The 23,279-nt window shown below is 29.8% G+C and overlaps 4 protein-coding genes across 6 annotated transcripts; 2 read left to right on the top strand and 2 right to left on the bottom strand.

Moving 5' to 3' along the window:
- Positions 1-1,001: 1,001 nt before the first annotated feature.
- On the top strand, positions 1,002-4,188 carry LOC107173164 (protein interacting with PRKCA 1). 3 transcript variants are annotated; one of them, XM_089227873.1, is made up of 9 exons: positions 1,002-1,170; positions 1,681-1,807; positions 1,868-1,982; positions 2,047-2,175; positions 2,259-2,532; positions 3,029-3,162; positions 3,221-3,414; positions 3,577-3,871; positions 3,959-4,188. In XM_089227873.1, the coding sequence occupies exons 1-9, from the start codon at positions 1,065-1,067 to the stop codon at positions 4,139-4,141; spliced, it is 1,557 nt and encodes a 518-aa protein (XP_089083999.1). In that variant the 5' UTR covers positions 1,002-1,064; the 3' UTR covers positions 4,142-4,188. The 3 variants fall into 3 exon arrangements, with proteins under 3 accessions (XP_089083999.1, XP_015379070.2, XP_089084000.1); XM_015523584.2 differs by having other exon boundaries at positions 1,017-1,256; XM_089227874.1 differs by having other exon boundaries at positions 1,027-1,170; positions 1,304-1,807.
- Positions 4,189-4,943: 755 nt separating this feature from the next.
- Positions 4,944-6,473, bottom strand: nclb (PWP1 homolog no child left behind). Its single transcript, XM_015523585.2, has 2 exons — positions 5,737-6,473; positions 4,944-5,635 (listed from the first exon to the last, which is right to left on the bottom strand). Exons 1-2 carry the CDS (start codon positions 6,255-6,257, stop codon positions 4,972-4,974), a joined length of 1,185 nt encoding a protein of 394 aa, XP_015379071.2. The 5' UTR covers positions 6,258-6,473; the 3' UTR covers positions 4,944-4,971.
- A 2,938-nt stretch (positions 6,474-9,411) lies between these two features.
- Neurl4 (neuralized E3 ubiquitin protein ligase 4) lies at positions 9,412-19,598 on the top strand. Its single transcript, XM_015523570.2, has 18 exons — positions 9,412-9,895; positions 9,971-10,171; positions 10,271-10,499; positions 10,820-10,907; positions 10,964-11,416; positions 11,480-11,682; positions 11,745-12,156; positions 12,221-12,492; positions 12,552-12,718; positions 17,217-17,359; positions 17,438-17,531; positions 17,589-17,735; positions 17,818-17,982; positions 18,060-18,239; positions 18,307-18,760; positions 18,825-19,049; positions 19,114-19,189; positions 19,248-19,598. The coding sequence occupies exons 1-18, from the start codon at positions 9,731-9,733 to the stop codon at positions 19,453-19,455; spliced, it is 3,882 nt and encodes a 1,293-aa protein (XP_015379056.2). The 5' UTR covers positions 9,412-9,730; the 3' UTR covers positions 19,456-19,598.
- LOC107173156 (polynucleotide 5'-hydroxyl-kinase NOL9) lies at positions 19,507-21,732 on the bottom strand. Its single transcript, XM_015523571.2, has 8 exons — positions 21,291-21,732; positions 21,043-21,231; positions 20,755-20,971; positions 20,516-20,655; positions 20,220-20,418; positions 20,058-20,159; positions 19,862-20,001; positions 19,507-19,793 (listed from the first exon to the last, which is right to left on the bottom strand). The coding sequence occupies exons 1-8, from the start codon at positions 21,604-21,606 to the stop codon at positions 19,579-19,581; spliced, it is 1,518 nt and encodes a 505-aa protein (XP_015379057.2). The 5' UTR covers positions 21,607-21,732; the 3' UTR covers positions 19,507-19,578.
- Positions 21,733-23,279: the final 1,547 nt, after the last annotated feature.

Raw genomic sequence — 23,279 nt, 5'->3', positions numbered from 1 at the left:
TTGCCCCAAGTTGGCCCGGTTGACGGGGTATTTTTAAGATTATAAATTCTGAGGGGAGTGATGAATGTATTTATTTTACTATGATATGTTTTTTTAAAAATATTTTATTATTTGTGTCTGTATACACATGATAAGTACTAAGTGGCCGAAATATTGCTTGGATTTTCAACTTCAGTACATCTTTCTTGGTGGTAGAATAAATCTGTAGTTGCTAGTTGATGCTTTTGAGAGATCAAAATTTAAAATGCACAATAGTTTTCGAAAGCGGTCGGAAAACAAATTTAAGGAAAACACGCATTTTGACGCTAAACCAGTTTTTGACAAAAGTAAGTTTTTTTTGTGTGTGGGTGACGTGTGTTACTTAAAAATATAAAAAGTAACTGTTATTTGTTTAAGTTTCCTAAATATTTTCCTTTTTTTTTTTTTGCAATTTATAGGCATAAGAAATTATTGGTTTTAAAATTATCGTCGATAAATAATTGTTCGCTCTGCCTACGATGTAAAAAACTAGAGAAGATAATATATCTTCTTTACATCGTGACTTTACCAAAAAACTTGAGCATCTAATGCAAGGTTCCACAGAAATTAAGATATAATATGAACACCAAACGAGCTATGATCAAATTGTCGTTGGACGTTAATTTGTGACAACCGTTTCGACTCACAAGCTACAGAATAGCGTCACAAGCATAATCTTAATTCGTGGACACGGTTAAGGATAGTTAAAGCCACAATTTAAGATATATAAGGTATGTCTAAAATCGTGGTTATAGGCTTATAGCATAGTCCTTTTACTCCATTTATTCTCGGTAAATAATGTTTATGGCTAGATGGATATTATATATTATGTCCACTTGGTCTGTCAATCCGCCTTGGGTTATACGGTTATACCATAAATTATAGCTGTATTGCCGTAATCATAGGTGATATTTTGTTCTGTAATGATATCCACCAGCAGGCTTGATAAGATAAGGGACAAAAGACAATGTTATTTAATATTTTATCATTCATGTCAAGATACTAGATTCACACGATACAATAAAATATTCATTAGCTGATGCTGAATGCGGATTGACAATGTGAAGGACAATATTCGCTATTTATACATTCAATACTCGATAGTCGATACTCAGACAGTAGCTCATAGTGACTGCCGACTGGTTACTAGTGGTTAGTACCTGACTTATGCTAGAAATTAGCGTGTCACCAGTCACAACTCTCACGACTGGGTGGTCATGTCAGTCGAGAACGTTTAAGTAATTATTATTTAAAATAAAAATATTAAATATTGATACTGTTTAAGCTCCAGATTCTATTTTGGAAATTGACTACCAGTGATTGAATTTCTGCATTTGACTGGATTTTTAGTACATACGTCGGACATTTGGCACTGATATTTGTTTGCAATCAAATTGAAATTCTGTTATAAATTGCTGATTCCATAGAATTGCAAGTTTCTTAATAATATGGCGTTTAAATATTAAAAAATATTTTACATTTCAATATGTTATATTTTTTTTATAAATTTGTATAATCTAATGTTGAAAGTTTTAACTTTAATTATATATTATTTCCAGCTGTTTATATCAATTCACTATTTATTAAATCTAAATGTGTCTTAATTATTATTATTTGTACATCATATTTTCAAATGTTTATATAGTATATGAACATTTTCAGAATATTATAAAATATATACTTACAATTTTGTGAAGGAAAAAAAGCTATTCTTTGGCGTACAAATAATTTTCTTATTTACAATGTACGATTATGAATATGGCGATCTATGTTTTGATGAAGATAAAATGTAAGTTTCAATTATTACTTCATTGTGATATATTTACCTCAACTTGTATAATTTGTTTAGGGGTATGAAAGTAACCTCTGGAGTTGTAACAATTAATAAGGACACGACAACCAACCTTATAGGAATAACAATAGGTGGAGGACCACCTCACTGCCCTTGTATATATGTTATACAGGTATGAATTACTTTTTAAAAATATTGGTTTTTTCATATATTAAATACTTATGATATTATCATAGGTATCTGATAATTCACCGGCTGCATTAGATGGTACATTAGAAAGTGGTGATGAGCTTTTAGCTATTAATAATGAATGTGTCCGTGGACATACAAAATTACAAGTAGCGCAAATGATACAATCGAGTGTTGTGAGTTTAAAAGTTTTAGTTTTTTGTGTAATACTGAACTTTTTTAAAATCATATTTAAACTATATATTTATTTGTTTGTAAGGGTCGAGTTATTTTGAAATACAACAAATTACATGCTGATGCTCGTCAAGGCAAAACTTTGGATATTGTATTAAAAAAAGTTAAACATAGGTTAGTTGAACGTATGTCAGCCACCACTGCAGACTCTTTGGGTATGTCTCGTGCAATACTAGTCAATGATAGTCTTGTTAAACGGTTACAACAGTTGGATGACATGGAACAATCATATCGTCACTTGGTTGATCATACAGAACGTGTACTTCGTGCATTTTATGCTCTGACCCAATGTTTTAAAGGTGCTTTCCAGTCACAATATGTTTAAGAGGATATCAGTGCACTATTTGTTTTCTCTCTCTGGCCCACACTCAACATAGACAAAAAGCATTTACACAGAATAATTTTTCTATGTTTTTAAGTAATCTTAGAGTAAAATTTCCATTACAAAAAAGATAGAGAATAATATTTTTGAGGGAATGACATAAATTTGTCTAAATATTGTCTCAAAACAATTTAAACACCATTCAAATTTACAACATTGTTTTGTTTATATTGATAATCTAATACAAAATCAAATAACAATAAAATATAATATTGATATGTCATTCCCTCAAAAATATTATTTTACTCTTAGATAACTTAAAAAAATAGAAAAAATAATTCTGTGTAAATACATTTTGTTTAAGTTTACTGCATATATCAGAAAGAAAACAAATAGTGCGCTGAAATCTTCTTAAAGTGGTTTGACAATATTGTATGAATTATTTAATCATTATCTGTATACATTTGTTGCAGAGTTTGGGGACACATTTGCTGAAATAGGTGCTAGAGAACCACAACCTAGAGCTAGTGAAGCTTTAGTGCGCTTTGCTGAATATCACAGACGAATGGAGCGTCAAGGACTTATGCTAATTAAAGCTCTAAAACCGGTAAATATAAAAATAATTTACATTGTTATTTCAAATATAATTTATAGTTCTGGAATAGATATCTAGATCATTTGGTACATATCTGAATAAAGCTATTCCTGACACCAAGCAAACAATACGCAAGTATGCAGATGTGAAATTTGAATATTTATCTTATTGTTTAAAAGTCAAAGAGTTAGATGACGAAGAAATAACTTATTGTTCAGCAGACGAACCTTTATATCGTATTGAAACAGGAAATTATGAATACAGGTATACCAATTTAATGAAAAAAATATAAGCATGAAAGTACTTAAGAGTACTATATAGTTTACTATATTAGTGTACTTTAGATAGAGACATGTTTATTTATTGATAAAACATATTGGCCTAAACATTTTTCGTTAAATATGTGTTTGTTTTTTTTTTGTATAGGCTTGTTCTGAGATGCCGGCAGTTAGCAAGAAAACGATTTGCTGCACTCAGAGAAGATGTTTTGGCCAAAATTGAACTATTAGAAAATAAGCATGTGCATGATGTTGTAGGCCAATTGCATGCAATCGCTTCACAAATGGCTAATTACAATCGTGAAATAAGTTGGATGATGCTTGGAGGTAACAATGTTAGTGAACCACCACTCTTTCCTATTGAGATGGATTTGACTTGTAATGCATTTCAATATAAGTCTGTTCAACCAGTTAGCGAACTTAACCAACATGATCTTAATGATGTAAGCAAAAATATTTATGTATTATATTTAATCAACTAATTTACTATAGATATTTACTAATTAATTAATTAATAATTGATATAATAGGAAAGTTTACATAATTCAGTGGACAATCCAAGAGTGTACAGAGATTTTCCACCACTACATAAAAAGAATGATTCTGTTTCTAATTTAACAGAATTATCACAATTAAGCTTGGATACTGATGAAACAGATAATGAAAACCAAGCTATAACAGCAACTTCTCCATTGCTTTTAGACTTAAAATAATGTTATTTTAATATATTATTAAATAAATATAATATTTTTATTTATTATCCATTCCTACTCGTTTGTATGCATAAAATACGCGTTGTAGTTTGTTCTAGTCATTTTTAATGTATACAAAATTAAAATTTATCATGCTTATCTAAACTAAATGACACAATTAAAAACATCTAGTTTTTTTTAATTATTATCACTAGGTTTGGGTTATATCTATATTTAGAGTATTATTTTTAATACTTTAAGTTTTACAACAATGTAGTAGGTAAAAGTTTTTCTGTAATAAAAATGAATTTTACATGGTACATTATTATTTGTTTAACTTTGTTTTCCAAATGAAATACTTAGGTAATCTAGTAAATGAGTGGTCATATCAGAAAAGTTAGACAGAACTATAGATATGAAGCACACATTGTAAACTTATAACTTACTTATGGATAGCCAAGGTTGTGACATTTTCATTAGAATCATAAAAATAAGAATAAAATTCTTAGTAATACTTAACTAATAATGAATCTCTGTTATTATTTAAAAAAAGAATAAGGACAAGAAATAAATGTGTTGTCAGATAATGGAACTAGTTTTTCAGTTCCATGTTTACAGTTTAGTATTAGCACATATCAGTACATCTGTGGTATTAGCATAGAATATAATTATGTTCTATGGTATTAGCTAGATTACAATCTATATAACTATCTATGCTAGATAAGCAAATGGATTATGAGATTATGACCAATTTGTATCATTGCCCGGAGACAACATAAGAAGCAATCAAACAATTTTTAATTAATGAACAACATTGACAAAATTCATTAGAAAAATGTAGTTTATTAAAATTAACATGTTTTTAAACTAAAATCATTAATATCAAATAATTGAAACTTAGATGTACCACTTCCACCAACAGCCACTAAAGATGGGTTATCAGTACTTCCATCTAAACTATGCAAAGCACCAGAAAATTCTCTAATTTTAATTAAGTGTTTACTTTCTCTATCCCATACCTTTAAGGTTTCGTCTGTTGACGAACTAACAATAAATTTCTCCCAGACATAAATTCCAGTGACTTCATTCTCATGACCTTTATACTTCCATAGAGGTTTTTTAGCTCGACAATCATAGCAAATGAGTTGGCCTCTATCAGTACCAATGTAACACAAGAATCCATTGGATGGATCCCAATGAACTTTTTCTACTTTACCTTTGACATTCCAATTTTTATAAGTATCATAAGTGCGACAATCATAAACATAGAAATTTGAAGACCCAACAGCAAGTGTCTGTGATTCAAATGGATGCCATTTAATTGATTGAACGTGATCTCCAAAATTTTCCATTCTTGTATGAGGTTCATTTGTTTCTAAATCCCAAAGTAACGTTGTCTCGTCTACTGAACCACTGGCAAGTATATGAGGTAGATGTTCATTCCATGATATATCTAAGATAGCATCAGTATGACCGTAATTTTTTTCAGGATTTTTTTTCTTTTTTCTACCCAATCTGCAAATGCAAATGAAACACTTCTATTATTTTAACTCATTCTAAATGCAAATCAAATGTTAAATATTTTATTTTGTTTAGTTATGTGTTTTAATAGTTACCTATATGTGGGTTCCAAACATCCAATCAAATCTAAATCCCATACTTCTATCATGGCAGACATGGATCCCAAAGCACAGAAATTTCCAACGGAACCAAACCATTCCAAGCATAAAGGTGGATGTTTCAAAATAATGTCGTGATGAATATAAAAATCTTTGTCATTATCGTTATAAACATAAACTTCTAGCGAGCATTCTGTTTTTTTAACATTTCCTACTAATACAAGATTGTCATCGGGTTTGAGTATTTCATCGAGCTTGTCACTGTCGGTATCGGAATCATTAAAATCATTGTTATTATATACGGCCAAACCACCAATGGACATGGCTCCAGACATATCCATTTCTTCTTCGTCATAATCTTCTAAACCATAGTCTTTTTTGTCGCTCTTGCTTAACTGTTTTTCTTTGGGTTTGGTTTCTGTTAGTTCTTTTAATTCTTGTTGAGATAATTTTATCGTGTTTTGATGTAACGATACACCTTGTTTCACCCATTTAACACATGGAATAAAACTCGACATTGCTCAAATGATTAAATAAATTTATATTTAGATAAATGTTAAAAATTCAAATAATGAAATAATCATATAATATACTTATTAATTTATTTAATTAGCATTGGCGATAACAGTTTAATACAAACACTGAAATCTAAAACACGTGTTGACCAAATATGACTATAGAAATATAAGGACATCAGCTATATTATTTATTATGTCTATCACCATGATAATATAAACAACCACTGTATTTCAAACACATTTAACCGTATAATAAGATGATAATATTTTTATTAATTTCTTATCTTTAACTACTGTCCTGTTCAGTCTGTGCCATAGAAAAGAGATTAAATAGAAAGGCGACTCCCGTGAAACGTTTTGATACTAAGTTCGATACTAGCGCTCCCGACGGTTGTCTTAATTACTAAACAATCGATTGTCAACCATCGATATTACTGATAGAATATCGATATTTATACTATTGTATCGATATAATTGCTATCGAAATTATTTTAAAAATTAAGAATAAAATTTTCAAATATTCTAAATAAAATAAAATAATATACTCAATTCATTATGTCAATAAATATTTATTAAGTCATAAAACATAAAATGTATACAATTATTTACATAGTACAAACATAATTTTTGTCATAAAATATTAGAATATATACAATTATTTACAAAGTACAAACATAATTTTTGTCAGGGTTATAGATTTATACATAATAATATCTACGTAAATATTTAATTAAAAACATCAAAATATTAGTTCAAAATACAACTAATTATTTACTATTTTTTTACATTGTGTCATTGTTATCATAAAATACAATTAATTTAATACAGAGGTATTTGCTAAAGGTAAATTAATGCAATAATTTTGTCTATACATAATTAACATTTTGCCGTAACAAAACCCTTTTTTTTTTTGAATATTTATCATGATAAGAAATAGCAGCAAGTTTTATAGGATCAGAAGTGCAGTTGTTTTTTTCTCCTTTACTCAAAATACGATTTATATGGTTTACATAGGAATAAATTAATAGTTTACAAGCTGTTTTGAGAAAAATTTTAAATAAATCATGTTCACTGCAAACTAAATTTTGGATAGGCACATTCTGAGAAACAAATGAATACAATTCACCAAATGCATTATTTTTATATACATACTTATGGAAATTAGAATTAAACAGATTTATTATCAAACTGTACACATCTATTGTTTCTTTATCCGGGTAAAATAAGTGACATTGTGAATATTGGCGTTCTTGAATTAAAAAATGTTCATCCAAAGGATAAGTAGCACAAAGTTTTGAAATGCAGGTAGAACAATTTTTAGTCAATTGCTTTACTTTTTTAATAATCCACCCACTAACATAAGCTCTACTGCCAGAGGTTATAATATTATCGTTATTGGGTGGCATTGACACTAAAGTAGTTTGTAATTGGTCATTACAATCAGCTTCTTCAACAACAGATTCAATTGGTATTTCATTGAATAAAAATTCTTTTAAATTATCTAAGACTCCATCGCAGTCGTCGTCTTCACAGTTTGCACCAACGGAATGATTAGATGTAAAATTATTAATAACAAGAGCTTTAAAAGAAGAAATGAAGTTCGCAGGGGTTGGGTTAATATTTCGTATTCCATGACTTCTTATTGAACCAAAAAAGTTTTCAATAGGGTCCTGGTTGAAATTTCTAAGTAAAACATACTTGAAACCATCTTTCAATAGTCTTTTACAAATTAACTGCATTCCTTTAATAGTTCTTGTCCAATTTGAAACTGATGGAATTGATTTATTTGTTTCATACTTCATGGTACTTAGGACATCAAGACATTTTGGCCAAAACTTCCAATGAGGTGAATTTAATGTTACTGCACTACTAAGCTCTTTACCTGGGCTAGGCTTGATCACATTTCCGTTGGCACTGTCAAAAAGGTTGTCAATAAATAGGCATAATTGGCCAGTATCTTCTGCCCCAGAGTCAATGCCTTTGTATTCTATAACAATTAATAAAAACTATAAGTACTGTATAAAATGAAAAATAACATTAATTGTTCAAGCAATAACATAAGTTGAAAATAATATTGTTTCATGTTTTTAAATGGTTTGTTACAAATATATATATAGCTTACCAGTGAAGTTAGAGTTGTTTGTCATTATGGCCATTCTCTTCATGATTGCTCCAACACGCTGACTGAAGACTTGGGCTGCAATTGATACCTTCATTTTTTTAATTTTTATACTTGATTTCAACCGTTTGATTAAAACTGATGTCAAGTATTGGCTATATGCACCCAATACGTAGATATCTTATTATCTTAAGTTATAGGAATAACTAAGAAGTAAGAACATTTAGGCTGACAAAACATATATCACTATAGAACATATAAACAAAAAAACAAATATTACAAAATATTGAAAATTTCAACATATTATATAAACTTAAAATAATATATTTACCTGGTAAATTCAGAGTTGGCAATGAATTAGTAATCAACTTTTTAAATCCAGGACTTTTACAAGTTTCTTCAAAATGCTTATCACACATAACAAAAGATTTATAAACTATGTCAATTGGTTTATTTAATAATTTGTTATTTCCTGATCTCTTCACCCAAGCGTCAAATGTGTTTTTTTCTTTTGGAAACCTATGACGAAGAACAGTTTTGTCAGTGTATTTGGTGTCACAACCAATCACAACACAACTATTTGACGGCATGGCGAAACAGTAACAATTATTCACCAAAACTATTAATTTAACAATTAAAAACAAAAGCAAGTTAAATTGAAAATCGTTAAAACGGAACAGTTTTGAAAAATTAGTAAAACACTAAAACCGTTATGGCGTTGCGTTATGTGGTTATGTCGATACTCGATGACGCGTCACTAGATGTAAACAAAATTACTGCCGAGTGCTGGAACGGCAAAAACAGAGTGACCCGTCACGCAAATATTTATAATTGTACGCGACATATATTACGTTGGTATGGCGCGTGTCTTAAAAGTGTATATCAGACCCACCGTATAGAGTTATACCCCCCTGGTCTGTGCTCTCGTCACAGTCTATCACAGATAAATATAATCCTAATATAATATAAGCACAATCAGCTGTGCTACTATCTTAACCTCGGGAATCGGGATTTATATTACTGATAATATGATAGTCGCCATTCGCCAAGTGCCGAGTGCCGACGATAGTCGATAATGCTATGAGTGCTATGACGGTCGGGTGGTGAACTTTTGTTTTGTTTTCATCTTTCAAGTTTTAACCACCTAAATATCTAAACCGAATACCAATTTACCAACAATTTTTTATTGTTTCCACAATCCGTAGACAAATGTATAATCCTTTGTTTTCATTCAATTATGGTTGATTGATGATATTGATCCGTCTATTTAGTGTACGTCATGAAACCCTGCTCCGCATATAAAATTGTTGGTTGAACATTTGGCTCATGAAATTAAATTTGAAAAAATCTAACCATGCAGTCTGATTCGGATGACCGCTTAAGATTTCACGTACGTTGCGGCACGTTAGTAAAACTTTCACCGAACAATAGATCAGCCAAGCGGCTGCGAGCATATGATGAATTTAATAATGGTGTTGTCATGACCAATAGAAATATATTTGACGATGAACTATTCGAGGTAAAGAAGATATATATTCTGTCAACCCAAAAATGAAATACCCACTTTTTAACGAGCTTGATTCTTATTTTGTAGATTCGCATTGATAAACTAGTTGATAAATGGAGCGGTAGTGTTGAGGTGGGTGTGACTATTCACGATCCAGGAGCTATTCCGATACCATCAACAATGACTAATTTGAGAACTGGTACTTCAATGATGTCTGGCCGTGGTATATTGGCTAACGGTAAAGGAATTAGACGCGAATATGGGAATTTCAATCTGGATGATTTGAAGGTATTTATACCTAAAACTGTATTTTTCATTATATAATATTATATTTATGATAATTAAATAATTCCATTAATTGATTCTAAATTTGTTATACCATTTAAGGTTGGTGATCGTATTGGTCTGATGAGAAAGAGAAATGGTGATCTACATTATTACATCAATGGTCTTGATCAAGGAGTAGCTGTTTCTAATTTACCATCTAAAGTATGGGGTGTAGTTGATATGTATGGCAGAACGGTTAAAGTTACTATTGTTGATCGCGATGTTAATGAAGAAAAAAATTTGCTAACAAGGCTAAGCAATTCATTAACCTTATCTAATGAAAATCAACGTAAGTTTGATTGATTGAAACAAATTAAGCATCCTTTTTATCTATACTTCACTGCATTTTTTTATGTTGTAAACAATGATACAATCAAAATTTACTTGTCTTGTTTTTAAATTATATATTTTTTATTACTGATATTCAAATAATTAGATCTTTGTACACCTCTTATGTGATAAATAAAATTCATTTTTAAAAATGTATAATCAATAGAAAAAACAATAGTTTTAGATTATAATAAAGATTGAGAAAATTTAACATTAATTATTTGACATATTATACCATGTTTTGTTTAATAGACATTAAAACTGTTAATTTTGTTTCAGTGGTAAATGAAGATTTACTTGAATTCCATCCTATGTGTGGCGCACATACTCTAGTCATTAATAATAATACTGTTGCTTACAGGCCAAAGTATGAAGAATATGAGTATTTATAAGATTCTTATTTATTAGTTATTTTTATTTTAGTGCATTAGATGATTTTAATAACGGTGTTGTGTTAACTAAGCGTCCTCTGCGTTCAAATGAATTATTTGAAGTACGATTGGACCGTCTAGTCACTAAATGGGCTGGTTCAATAGAAATTGGTGTAACAACACATCGTCCAGGAGATATTGACTATCCTTTAACTATGACAAATGTACATTCTGGTACTTGGATGATGACTGGTGTAGGAATTATGCATAATGGCATTACAGTTGTCAATCAATATGGAGTGAATTTAGATACATTAAGGGTAGGAGACCGTGTTGGTACTATGGTCAAATCAAATGGCTCTTTACACTTCTTTGTGAATGGCATAGACCAAGGAGAGGCAGCTAAAAATATTCCAACAGGGGTATATGGTGTTGTCGATCTTTATGGACAGGCAGCACAAATTACTTTATGTCGTGATAATGTTGATCAAATTTCTCCATATAAGTGAGTAATATTTTACAAATTATTTCAATAATCCATATTAATTATTTTTATTTCATATCAAAGAAATAATGTTAGATTCTTCCCTAATCATGGAAAAAATGCACGTATAGTTCCTGGATCACGTGGCCGTACATCTGACAGGTTGTATTGTGAATATGAATTTAGTCAGTCAATTGTTCTAGTCAATCAAATGTTACAAGATGGTGAATTATTTTCTGTTAGTGTGGATAAACTTAATGATCGGTGGTCAGGCTCAATAGAAGTTGGTAAGTATATCACTGAATTAATAGATAATATAAAATAAAATTTAATATAAAATCTTTTCTAGGTGTTACTACTATTCCTCCAAATATTCTATCTGCTGATCTACCAAATACCATGACAGATTTAGATCATGATACTTGGGTTTTATCTGGATGTACGGTTATGAAAGATGGGTTAGCAATTAAGTACAATTATTCACTGGACTTGGATAAAGTTAAAGTTGGTTCTGTGGTTGGAGTAATGAGACATAGCAATGGTTATTTGCATTATTTTTTGGACGGACATGATCAAGGGGTAGCTTGTACCAATGTACCTTCAAATCTATATCCAGTTATTGATATATATGGTCGATGTACTCAAGTTACCATCCAAAGTCCACCTGAAATCAAATGTGATGATAGTGATTCAGATACAAGTTGCTGCTCACAGGATGATGCAATATCTGTTCAGACTGAAACTGGAGTTAGAGGACAAAAGTACTTAAAGTTGATTTAGTTGCAATATGGATAAATAATGTTATGATTTTGTTCTATATTTTAGAGATATTAATTTAATTGAATATCTGTACGGAGAAAACATAATACTAATTGACGATAATAGAACAGCAACTAGAGTAAAATCTTTTAAAGGAGGTCTCTTAATATGTGACAATAAAATGCAGCCTAACGAATTATTTCAAATACTAATAGTAAAATGTAATACAAGTTATGCAGGAAGTATGCGAATTGGTGTTGTTAGTGCTCTGCCAGAAACTCCATTGCCATCTAATATCAAAGATTTAAATATTAAAGATGATGTATGGTATTTTGCTGGTATGTTGTTTAATTTTATTGTTTTAATTATGCAATTGAAATCATGAATTTTTATCTAGGCAACCAAGTATGGTACAATCAATCATTAGTCATGAACAACTATTGTCCAAGCTTGGATAGGCTGAGAGAGGGCGATAGAGTTGGTATTAAGTACACAGCAGAACGAACATTACATTTGTTTGTGAATGGCTATGATCAAGGAACTGCGGTATATAATTTACCTGAGGTAGTTTTTAAAGTTCTTATACTATATTTAATGCTGAATAATATTCCCTAATATTGTTAAGGTCATTTCAACAATAACATAATGGATTTAAAAATTGATAGACAAATATTTACTAACATCCGCCTCCTTATTATCACTACGACCACTCACTGACAGCTTAAACTTATCCTCAAATAATTGTCTCTTTCATATAAGTATATCACATCACCCCTTGACACCCAGCCACCACCCCTTAACCTTTAAAATATCAGAGGCAGCCACCCCTCAAATACCTCTTTACCACACAATATATAAGGGCTTTGTATTTTATATCAAAAGTCACAAGTACATTAATTTCTTATTATTTTGGGTATAATCTGATTGCAAAAAAAAATTTTTTTTTTATATAACACGATTGCAAACGCTATTTTTTAGCCTATGTTGCCAAATTTACAATTTCAAAATATATTATATATTAATAATACAATTTTCTTTATAACTATGATACAAAGTGAAATAAAATGATACAAAATAATAGATATTGTTTAAAATGTTGATTGATCAAAAATTTGATATGAATACTGATAATATTGTTGAATAATGTTCAATAACAAATAAGTTACAAGCAAATAAATAGAAAAATAAAAATGGTTTTAAAAATGTTTTTTCTACATTTTTCCCTTGGAAAAAATTTTCAGTTTTTTGTAAATATATAATTAAATTCTTATGGATTTTATAATCATTGTAATTTTTAATTTTGATTCAATTTTTAGATTTATCTTTTTTGACCATAAGATTATGTACCTACACTGTTTTTAATAGAATTTATTATTTTCAAAGTTGCCTTGATTGTATTAATACTGAAATCACTGCATGTGATGGAGATTGAGAATTATAAAATTAACCATTGTATCTCCTATGAAAGCTCTGTGGCCTATTAGTAGTTCTAAAAAATAGTTATGAAAACTTAGAAATGTTTTATTTACTAGTAAAATTTAGAGTTGCTAATTACATCTTACATCTATAGCCATCTTACTACAGCCTCTTAGCTTCTAAAACCAGTTCTCCCCATACATCTCTTGCATAGGCTAAATCTAAGTTTCCATTCCAGTCCGGCTTCAACTCCTCTATATCTCTTCTAACTGCATCTAGCCATCTTTGCCTTGGGCGTCCCCTAGGTCTTTTCAGATCTATTTGATTCACCATAACCATCTTTATGAGGGACCCATCAGCTGTCCACGCATGCCCAGCCCAAGAAAGTCTTGAACTCCTTACGAACTGTACTATGTCCTCTTTTGAATATAGATTCTTCAGATCCTCATTTGACCTCCTTAGTCATTTTTGCTCAATGTCATCGAAAACCGGTCCATACATTTTTCTCAGAATTTTTCTCTCAAAGACTAGGAGCTTTTTGTAGTCCCCTCCAGTTGTGGCCCATGCATTACAACCATAAGTAGCAATTGGTCTTAGATATATTGTGTACAGTTTCTCTTTGGTCTTTCTAGATAATAACCTAGATTTAAACAATGACAACATAGCAAAGTATGCTTTGTTAGCAGACTGTAGGCGTAGTTTGATTTCCTCGTGCATGTCATTTGTATTATTTACATTAACGCCTAAATATTTAAAAGAGCTAACTTGTTGAAAGGTGAGACCATCCACTTCCAAGTCTTTCAAGTCCTCTTCGCTTTTCGTCTTCCTTGATAGAAACATGTATTTGGTTTTTTCTTGGTTAACTGACAGACCCATCTGCTTACTAGCCTTCATTAGATCAATTAGTGTCTGAATTACATCTTGTCTAGTGTCTCCAAGAAGAACCAGGTCATCTGCATAAGCTAGGCATATATACCCCTCATTCACTTCCATTCTTTGTCCTCTAGGTCAGTGGCGTAGACATGATTTCTGAAAGGGGGGGGGGATCAAAAAAAAAAAACGACAACTAAATGGGAGGTGAAAATTGGAAAACCCCCCACCCTCTCAAAATTTTTTTCTAAGGTACCTAGTTTAATGTTTATGGTATTCATGTTTAGCATGATTATTTAAAGTCTAATAAAATTAATAAAAAATAAATTTTAAATATTTATAATATTGAAAAATTCAAAATGTGTAAACATAACTTTATAGACATAGGTCATACATATTATATATATAATATCAGTGGCATATTTAAGGTTTTTCCGCCTCTAGGCACTTTCCAATTCGCCACCTTCCTCCCACCTCCATCCTTCCTACAATTATTTCTAAGACGTATTTAAATATACAATTTATTATATTATAATATTATATTAAAAAAGATACATTGAGATATATGTAGATATACTAGTATGATTAATTTTGAGCAAACAAAAATTAGTTGAGTTTGATTTCATCAAATGAAAAATACTTTTTCTAATTTTGTAAAAAAAAATTGTTGAAATTTGCTGCCCTCCAATGTTGCCGCTCTAGACCCGGGCCTATAGGGCCTGTGCCTAAATACGCCTCTGTATAATATACTATATATTGTTGTCTCTATAAATAATAAGATATTAAGCTATAATAAAGCATAATCGTAGTCGTCAATCGTCATCGACCATTTTGACCAAATAAATATTACTGTTTACTTTGCTAATTTGCTATAAATAAACGAAAATAAAATTATAATGGTATTCAGTAATCAGTATATTGAAAAAACTGTCAAAATTCAATAGCTCGATAGATCACAATTCACAATATGAAAAAATATTACATTATAGTGCATACTACATAATGTAAGCAAAAATAAAAAATAAAGCTATGGGGGGATCTGACCCCTACGCCCCCCCCCTTGTCTACGCCACTGCTCTAGGTATACTCCTTATGATTTTTTCCAAAGCAAGGTTGAACAATACCGGCGAGAGGGCGTCTCCTTGTCTAAGGCCGTTTTAACTATAAAAGGTTCCGAAATTTCTCCCTTTATCCAAACAACATTTTGGGTATTATTATTGCACATTTTAATTAATCTTACGAGTTTTTCAGGGATTCCAAATTTCTTCAAAGCAGTCCACAATTTGCTACGGTTTATACTATCGTAAGCTTGTTTAAAGTCCACGAATACTAAATGAATATCTTTGTTATACTCATGATGTTTTTCTAGGATCTGTCTTATAGCAAAAATATGATCCGTGGTTGATTTTCCCTTCCTAAAACCACTCTGGTAGCTGCCAATAATTTCTTCTGCATACTTTTGTAACCTTCCTAGTAAGAGAGACGACAGAACTTTGTATCCTACATCCAGTAAGGATATTCCTCTATAATTAACTACTTGTTTTGGGTCATTTTTTTTAAATATCGGACAAATGGTTGCCGTTTCCCATTCTTTTGGAATTTGTTCTTTTTGCCATATTAACAGGACTAATCTATATATCTTTTCTCTGAGTTGTTGACCTCCAATTTATAAAAATTCTCCGAAAATCCCATCTTCTCCAGCTGCTTTGTTGTTTTTTAGTGAAAGGATAATTAAATCTATTTCTGTACTACTAGGTTGTAATTCAGTGGACTCTTCAGCGCTGTGTATGATGATTTCCTCTTCTTCTTGACTATCTCCTTGGACTATTTCAGATTTGTTATAATTTAACAACTTGTTGAAATAATTTTTGAATTCTTCTGCAATGTCTTTGCTATTCATGATCAGATCTTCCTTCTCATTTGTTAAAGAGCAAATCGTAGGTTTGTAGCCATTCTTCAAACTTTTACATCGTCTGAAAAATTCTTTTGGGTTGTGTCTATATTTTTCCATTTTTTTTATTTTTTCCTTTTCAGCTGTCTTATAATTTTTGTGGCCTCTTTCTTTTTTAACTCATATATCTCAATATTAGCTTGCGTAGGGAATTGTAACATTTTCAACCTCGTCTGATTTCGGTTTTTAATTATATCTTCACACTTTTGATTAAACCAAGGTTTTATTTTATCTTTGCGCTGACGTTGTATAGTTTCGTCCGCCACATTTAATATAGAGTTTTTAATTCACTTCCATGCGTCATCAACGTTTTCATCCAAATTTGGATTATACTGATTTAGTTAGTTGAGAGAGAATTAATACAAATAATATAAAATCTATTTATTATAGAAATATAGTTGACTAACACCGAATCTGGCAACATTGCACAGAAAACGGCTAGTAAAAACTTTGTAATCGTGATATGAAAAAAGATCCGTTCACAATTGTATATGTATTCGTCACTCATTATTTATTTTGATATTCAATATCTCAGTCTATATTGAAATCTCCTTGATTTTATTATTACATCAATATTGGGTTGCATGAAAAATGTATTAATATATTGTAATGGCCACTAAATCATGTTTTAAGGACCATTAGCTAATTTTGATTTTTTTTTTAAATGTTTAGTGATCGTTCACTGAACCTAGAATTTGACTCCATATCTTGAAATTTTTGGCATTTCAACCTTTTTTTCTGTTTCCCATAAGATTTGACTTAACAAAAATTTACTAAAATGTATAAATATTTCATCATTATTTAATTATACAACCTTGTTATTAGGTTATTTATGGTGTGATTGATTTGTACGGTTGTCATGTTTCGGTTAAAGTTATACATACAGATCAAGATTCTAAAACAAATGTGCAAATGATTTCTTCACAGTGTAGTGAAAATACATCAGATATATCTGAATCAGTTAAAGTGTAAGTATTTAATTATCCTCAAAAATGTAGATCTAAATTTGTTCTTCTACTTTAAATTAATTGATTATTTTATTTTAGAGACACAACAATTAATGTTTTGAAAAGAATGACTGTACTAGATGAAGATATGAGTGAATGCTGTTCATCTGAAATTAGTTATTTTATAGATGAGGTAAAATTGTATTAAATTGAATATATTAAAATAAATAAATGTTGTTATTGTTAACAGTCTACATATAAACTAATGAGATTTAATGACTGGCGAGGTCGCAATGTACGCTTATCACGAGATGGCCGAACAGCAACTAGAACAGAAAGTTATCATTATGGAATAACAATGACATCAGATATTTTAGTACCAAACTCTTTATTTCAGGTATATACATTTAAAATTTCAAAATTTCTAACTACTAATAATTAATTATATTAATATATAATATGATTGGTATGGTTTACAGGTTGAAATTCAAACATTAAATAAAAAGTGGGAATCATCGATAATGATTGGTGTATCCAAGATAACATGTACAAATAGTTCTGCCCCTGCAACAGCGTTATCTTTAAAGGGATATGATAGCACATGGATAATTTCTGGTGATTCTGTATACTTTGATGGCCTTAAAGTAAATATCTTCTACACGAATTTTAAATACTTATATATATATATATATTATAAATGTGTTTATTTATTTTTTGTTAGATTAAAAGTAATTACGGTCCAGATTTGAATTATTGTTTGCCAGGAGACATCATTGGAATCATGATTGATGGAGAAAATCGCTTAAAATTGTTTGTTAATCGTATAGATTTTGGAGTAGCTGCAATTAACATGCCAGCTGATTGTTATGGTATTGTTGATTTATATGGTCAATGTGAACAGGTAAATAGTACATATGCATATTATTATTGATTTAAATTCTACTTAAAAATTATACCAATCTTCATAGGTGTCCATAGTAAATCCCTTTATTGATTTATCGCCTGTTGATCCTATCCCAAACATGCCTTTGGAATGTGACTTATTACCTGAAGACTCAAGTCAACCTATCCCATCTGAAGAGAAAGCTGACTTTGAAGGTGACGAAAAACAAAGTCCGGCATGTGAAGAAACTGAATTGGCAGATTTAACTTGGATGAAAACAGACAAGACCAATGAGAATGTTTTGGTGGCAAGTGGCCATGATGTTAGGTCTCGTTCAGCTGAATTGGCTGGCTGGATAGATGAGGAAGCAGGTACGTCTACAATGAGAATGTCAAAAATTCGTGCAGGGAAAACCTCTGGTTATTATACTCCAGATACAAGAGAACGAAAACAAAACGAAATATTAAAATCCCTTCGCCTCAAACAGTGTCAATATTTTAATTTATCATCAAAAATCAGAGCTTATCTCAGTATTCCAGGTTAGTTGTAGAACAATGGGAATGAACAGTTAAAAAATGAATTTTAACTATTCATTTTTTTCAGATGTATTTTTCTTAGAAAAAGGTCATACATGCTATTGTGATGGTTGTAACTTGTATACATGTGATGAGAATAAGTTATCTATTGAAACGGGTTGGTGCAAATTTTTACTCCGCAAACATCCCAAGTTCAATAACTTACTTTTGGATAAATGGCGATCAGTATATGTAGGAAGACCATTTGACATGATCCGCAATTGTTTGGATAATGGAATTTTAACTGTTCTAGGTACAATTAGTATAATCTGTTTTTAAAAGTAATATTTTAGTTTATATTTCATTATATGATTTAGATACTGAACCGGACAACATTATACTTTACCCATACTTAAAACGGACAGTGTGTTGTCAAAACATAAAACCTTTTAGGTAAGTTAAATATTTTTTACAATTATTAAAAGTTACTATAAAATCATTGTTTTATCAGGTATTATGATACTGAAACCAATAACCAGTATAAATGCCATGCAGCTTTTGAGTTGATGATTGAACAAGGTTCATTTGAAATTGGCGAATTGTTGCCAAAATCTAGCAGAACTGATTTTCATCAAATTTCATCACTAGTCATTCCTAAAATTGGTACCCAAACCGTACTCACAGCTCTTTATTTTAGATTTGATAGAGATATAAATTAAAATAAACTAGAGAAGTATTAATTTTAAGAACTTACAAGACATTGATCTCACTTATTTTTGTTATTTTTTTTTTAATTATTATTTTCAATATTTGATAAAGAACAATTATTATGAAATCATTAATTACATCACTTTATAATGTCTGGCGACTTTCTCATTTAATATGTTGTCCTGCTTTACACTAACATATTTAGGGTTTTCTGTACCTTCTGTATAAAATGTGTATGGCAAATTAACATTACCAAGTCTTAACTGATTGACATGTCTCAATATATCTGGCGATACAGGAGTAGTTATAAATATGTCACCAGTAGATTTATTTACAATACGAACAACTCCTAAAATTAAATAAATAATTAGATTCAGCTTTTATAAATTATTGGAGTAAATAACATAAAATACACACCAAATCCAACACATTCACATACATTTGTTTTGTTGGCCACACACAGGGCTACCACATTAGCATTTATAATTTCTAAAGATTCGTCTTGGGTTAATTCATCAATATCCTTTATTTCAACATTAATATTTCGGATGTTTATTCTGTAAATTAAATATTGTTATTCTATGTTAATTATCAATGTTTTAATAATTTATACCTATATGGGATCACATCATTAAAATAAATATCTGTACTTTCCAAACATTTACTGAAATAGGATGATGTTACCAATTGTTGCCTTATGTGTTTATCAACGTTTCTATAAATACACATAAATGTTAATAAAAATTTAAAAAATGACTTCTTTGAATAGGCTTACGGTGAATAAGGAGCTTTAGCAAACTTATTTTTAACAGCTGAAGTAAAATACCAAAGGTTATATGACAAAGAAGATTTTATACTGTCATTTATAATTTCTGAATGCAAATTTAATTCTTGGTTGTCATTGAATTTAATCTGTAATACATCAGATGGTTTAGTTTCAGATATTAGATTATGTAAGATCTTAAGGCCTCCTCCTAAAAGTAAAAAAAAAAAATCGTTAAGTTTATTAATTTATGTTTTTTTTTATACATTACTATTATTATTTATTTTTAATTAAAATGAAAATATTACCTTCAACAAATCCCATGGTGTTAATAAAACATGGAATTTGTTTCAACTCATCAGTATTGGTATCGTCAACTATTTTTTTAACAATTTCATTGTAAAGTGTTACATTGGTCATAACATCATTACTCTCAAAAAAATATGATCTAAAACATGTGAAATAAAATCCTATTGTAATTATTGTATGAGCATAAAGAGGTTCATCAAATTATAAAAAAAAAAAATTGAGCATTAATTAAGATTACTTTAAAGGTTGCATTAAATGAGTATAATTTGGTCCAAGTAATGGTCTATCAACAATAAATGCAGAGATACATCCAGGTATAAAAAATTCACTTTGGCCAATATCAAAGTCCAATACTAATATTCTATCCCACTTCTTAAGGCATTTATTAATAAAATAACGCATCAATGTAGACTTCCCTGAATTTTTGTACCCAGCCAACAAAACTCGGATTGATCCTATAATCAAACATTTTCAATTATAAACATATAAACGAGATGTGAATAGTGTTCTACAACATAAAACTAACCAGTAGGTGAACCAATAGGACGCTTGAGAAGTTCATCACAGAAACCTTCAAATTGTTCATTCACCACAAGTCTTTGATTTGACATTGGAGTCTTGCTTAGATCAAACCAGCAACCTAATTGTTCTTCAAGTTCTAATAAACGTTTGGGTGGAGTCAATCTAGTTCCATTTGCGTCAAACATGTTGAAACCTAAAAAATCATATGACAGATTAATACTGCTATAATTTTTAGTTAAACTTTTAGCGTACTGGGAACATAAATTTTCATAAAAGATTTCCATTTACTGGATTGACTGCTCTTCTCTAGCATGACAACTGCTTTCTGTCCGTTAGCTGAAGCAATAGAAATCAATCCATGCAATCCTGAAGAGTACAATGTGGTCTTTGGACTATCCACGGTCATAGTATAACCCCATGGTTCTATAGTTCCTTCCAACACCTGGACATCAACAGCTCCGATGATGTACAAAATTTCTTCGCCTTTGAACTCGATTAACACTTTTTCGGATGAATCAGATTCAAAGAATACAGGTAAAGTATCAGGTAATTGATATATTTCTTTCATTTTGATGCTTAAATCTAACTTTACATCGAGAAATTCGAAATATTCAACGAGCAAAACTTCATTAGCAAGACTGAACGACTGAAGAGTAAATAGTAAGTTGTACAAACTAAAATGATGTACATATTGTTATCACAGATTCAAAATACATTATCATCAAATATTCCTCGTGGTCGTTAGGTAGAGATGGTATCAGTTTCACGATTATTTACCTTGTCCGTGATAAAACAAGATCGTATTTCACGTTTCACAATCATATCTATGTTCACAATACATGTTTGTTCCGTTGAAATAACCATAGACATAATAATATTATGTCTATGGAAATCAAGGTTTATAGATAATATATATAATTATTATAACTATAACTATTAAACTATTACTATAATATAACTATTATCTATAAACCATGTATGGAAATAATATAATAATATATCATAAATTATTATAATATTATAATATCACAGAATAGATTAAATAATTTATAAATCAAGGTTATATATTATATAAAACCATTAAATCTAATTATAATAAAATATAATATTATAATTTATAATGAAAATGATGCTATTGTATTGTCAATGTTATATCACATTTTGATAGCTGCAAAAAAGGGGTTAAATGTAGGCAATATTATATACGGACACAAAACACTTTTCCTGCGAAAAGCCATTCGTGTATTATCTATTATTATATTATATTATGATTTATATCATGTCTATGGAACAAACGGACAATTTTGAGATTCTTCTAAGTTCGGTATATACACCTTGATTTGAATGAAAAAATATTAAGAAATTAATAGACGCAAGACATATTTTGTGCGATCGAATGGAATTAACTAAAATATACTTCGATAATAATATGAAAAATACATGAAATAGTTTTCGGATAACATTTGAACATTTATAAATAATTATTATGCATAATATTATAAATTCTAAATAGAATAGCACAAGCGAAGAGAGTCTTCCAGATTAAAAAAAGCGGGTAACTCGTGGATGTCGCTCTTCTGTACAGTATATTACAACTGGATGGTGGATGGAATTAAAGTTGAATCCAATGATATTATATCATTGTATACGAAAAACGATTCTGAGCGAAGACGGTTTATCTGTCTAGGATATATTATATAGATTGTTAAAAATTTTCAAATCTTAGATTTAAAAAGAAAATTTTTTATGAATTTCTAGGGTAAAATAATTTACGAATTTTCGTGATTTTTTCGTATGTTGTCAAAATTCAAACTTTGAATGCTTGTAAAAAAAAATTGTGACTATGCATTTCTATCTAAGATAATTTGAACATTGCCGTAATTTTTACGTATTTAGTTAAAATTTGAACTTTAAATGCTTATAAAAAAAAATCGTGTGTATGTATTTTTAATATTTTTCAACTGCTATTGTTACAACGTGTTAGAAGCTTTGTATTACATTTTCAAGCTTTTCTACTCAACAAATAAATATTAATCGATATTAGTTTAAAAAAAACTAATAATGATTGAAAATTGCAAATACCTATGAATAGTTCAACTTAAGCTGAAAATTTTTGAAAATTGCATGGTGGATAGAATATACTTATATAAACATTCGGTGAAAATTTCATGTATTTATGGTCATTTGTTTTAAAGTTACATCAAAAACCAAAATCGATTTTGTCGAAAACTGATTGTGCGT

This window comes from Diuraphis noxia, unplaced genomic scaffold (genome assembly GCF_037042655.1).
Source record: "Diuraphis noxia isolate RWA-SAM2 unplaced genomic scaffold, SU_Dnox_SAM2 contig0004, whole genome shotgun sequence".
Classification (NCBI taxonomy): domain Eukaryota; kingdom Metazoa; phylum Arthropoda; class Insecta; order Hemiptera; family Aphididae; genus Diuraphis; species Diuraphis noxia.
Note: the sequence above shows the minus strand (reverse complement) of the source record. Positions and strands in the feature narration are given on the sequence as shown.

What these genes read in the sequence shown, in the direction of transcription:
- LOC107173164 (XM_089227873.1), top strand. Translation starts at nt 1,065, where the DNA reads ATGCGGATTGACAATGTGAAGGACAATATTCGCTATTTATACATTCAA. An exon ending in TGTTTTGATGAAGATAAAAT is followed by an intron (nt 1,808 to 1,867) that starts GTAAGTTTCAAT and finishes TAATTTGTTTAG; the next exon opens with GGGTATGAAAGTAACCTCTG. An exon ending in ACAGGAAATTATGAATACAG is followed by an intron (nt 3,415 to 3,576) that starts GTATACCAATTT and finishes TTTTTTGTATAG; the next exon opens with GCTTGTTCTGAGATGCCGGC.
- nclb (XM_015523585.2), bottom strand. Translation starts at nt 6,257, where the DNA reads ATGTCGAGTTTTATTCCATGTGTTAAATGGGTGAAACAAGGTGTATCG. An exon ending in TGTTTGGAACCCACATATAG is followed by an intron (nt 5,636 to 5,736) that starts GTAACTATTAAA and finishes TTGCATTTGCAG; the next exon opens with ATTGGGTAGAAAAAAGAAAA.
- Neurl4 (XM_015523570.2), top strand. Translation starts at nt 9,731, where the DNA reads ATGCAGTCTGATTCGGATGACCGCTTAAGATTTCACGTACGTTGCGGC. An exon ending in TTGACGATGAACTATTCGAG is followed by an intron (nt 9,896 to 9,970) that starts GTAAAGAAGATA and finishes CTTATTTTGTAG; the next exon opens with ATTCGCATTGATAAACTAGT. An exon ending in GTCAGGCTCAATAGAAGTTG is followed by an intron (nt 11,683 to 11,744) that starts GTAAGTATATCA and finishes AATCTTTTCTAG; the next exon opens with GTGTTACTACTATTCCTCCA.
- LOC107173156 (XM_015523571.2), bottom strand. Translation starts at nt 21,606, where the DNA reads ATGAAAGAAATATATCAATTACCTGATACTTTACCTGTATTCTTTGAA. An exon ending in TCCTATTGGTTCACCTACTG is followed by an intron (nt 20,972 to 21,042) that starts GTTAGTTTTATG and finishes GTTTGATTATAG; the next exon opens with GATCAATCCGAGTTTTGTTG. An exon ending in ATGTGAATGTGTTGGATTTG is followed by an intron (nt 19,794 to 19,861) that starts GTGTGTATTTTA and finishes ATTTAATTTTAG; the next exon opens with GAGTTGTTCGTATTGTAAAT.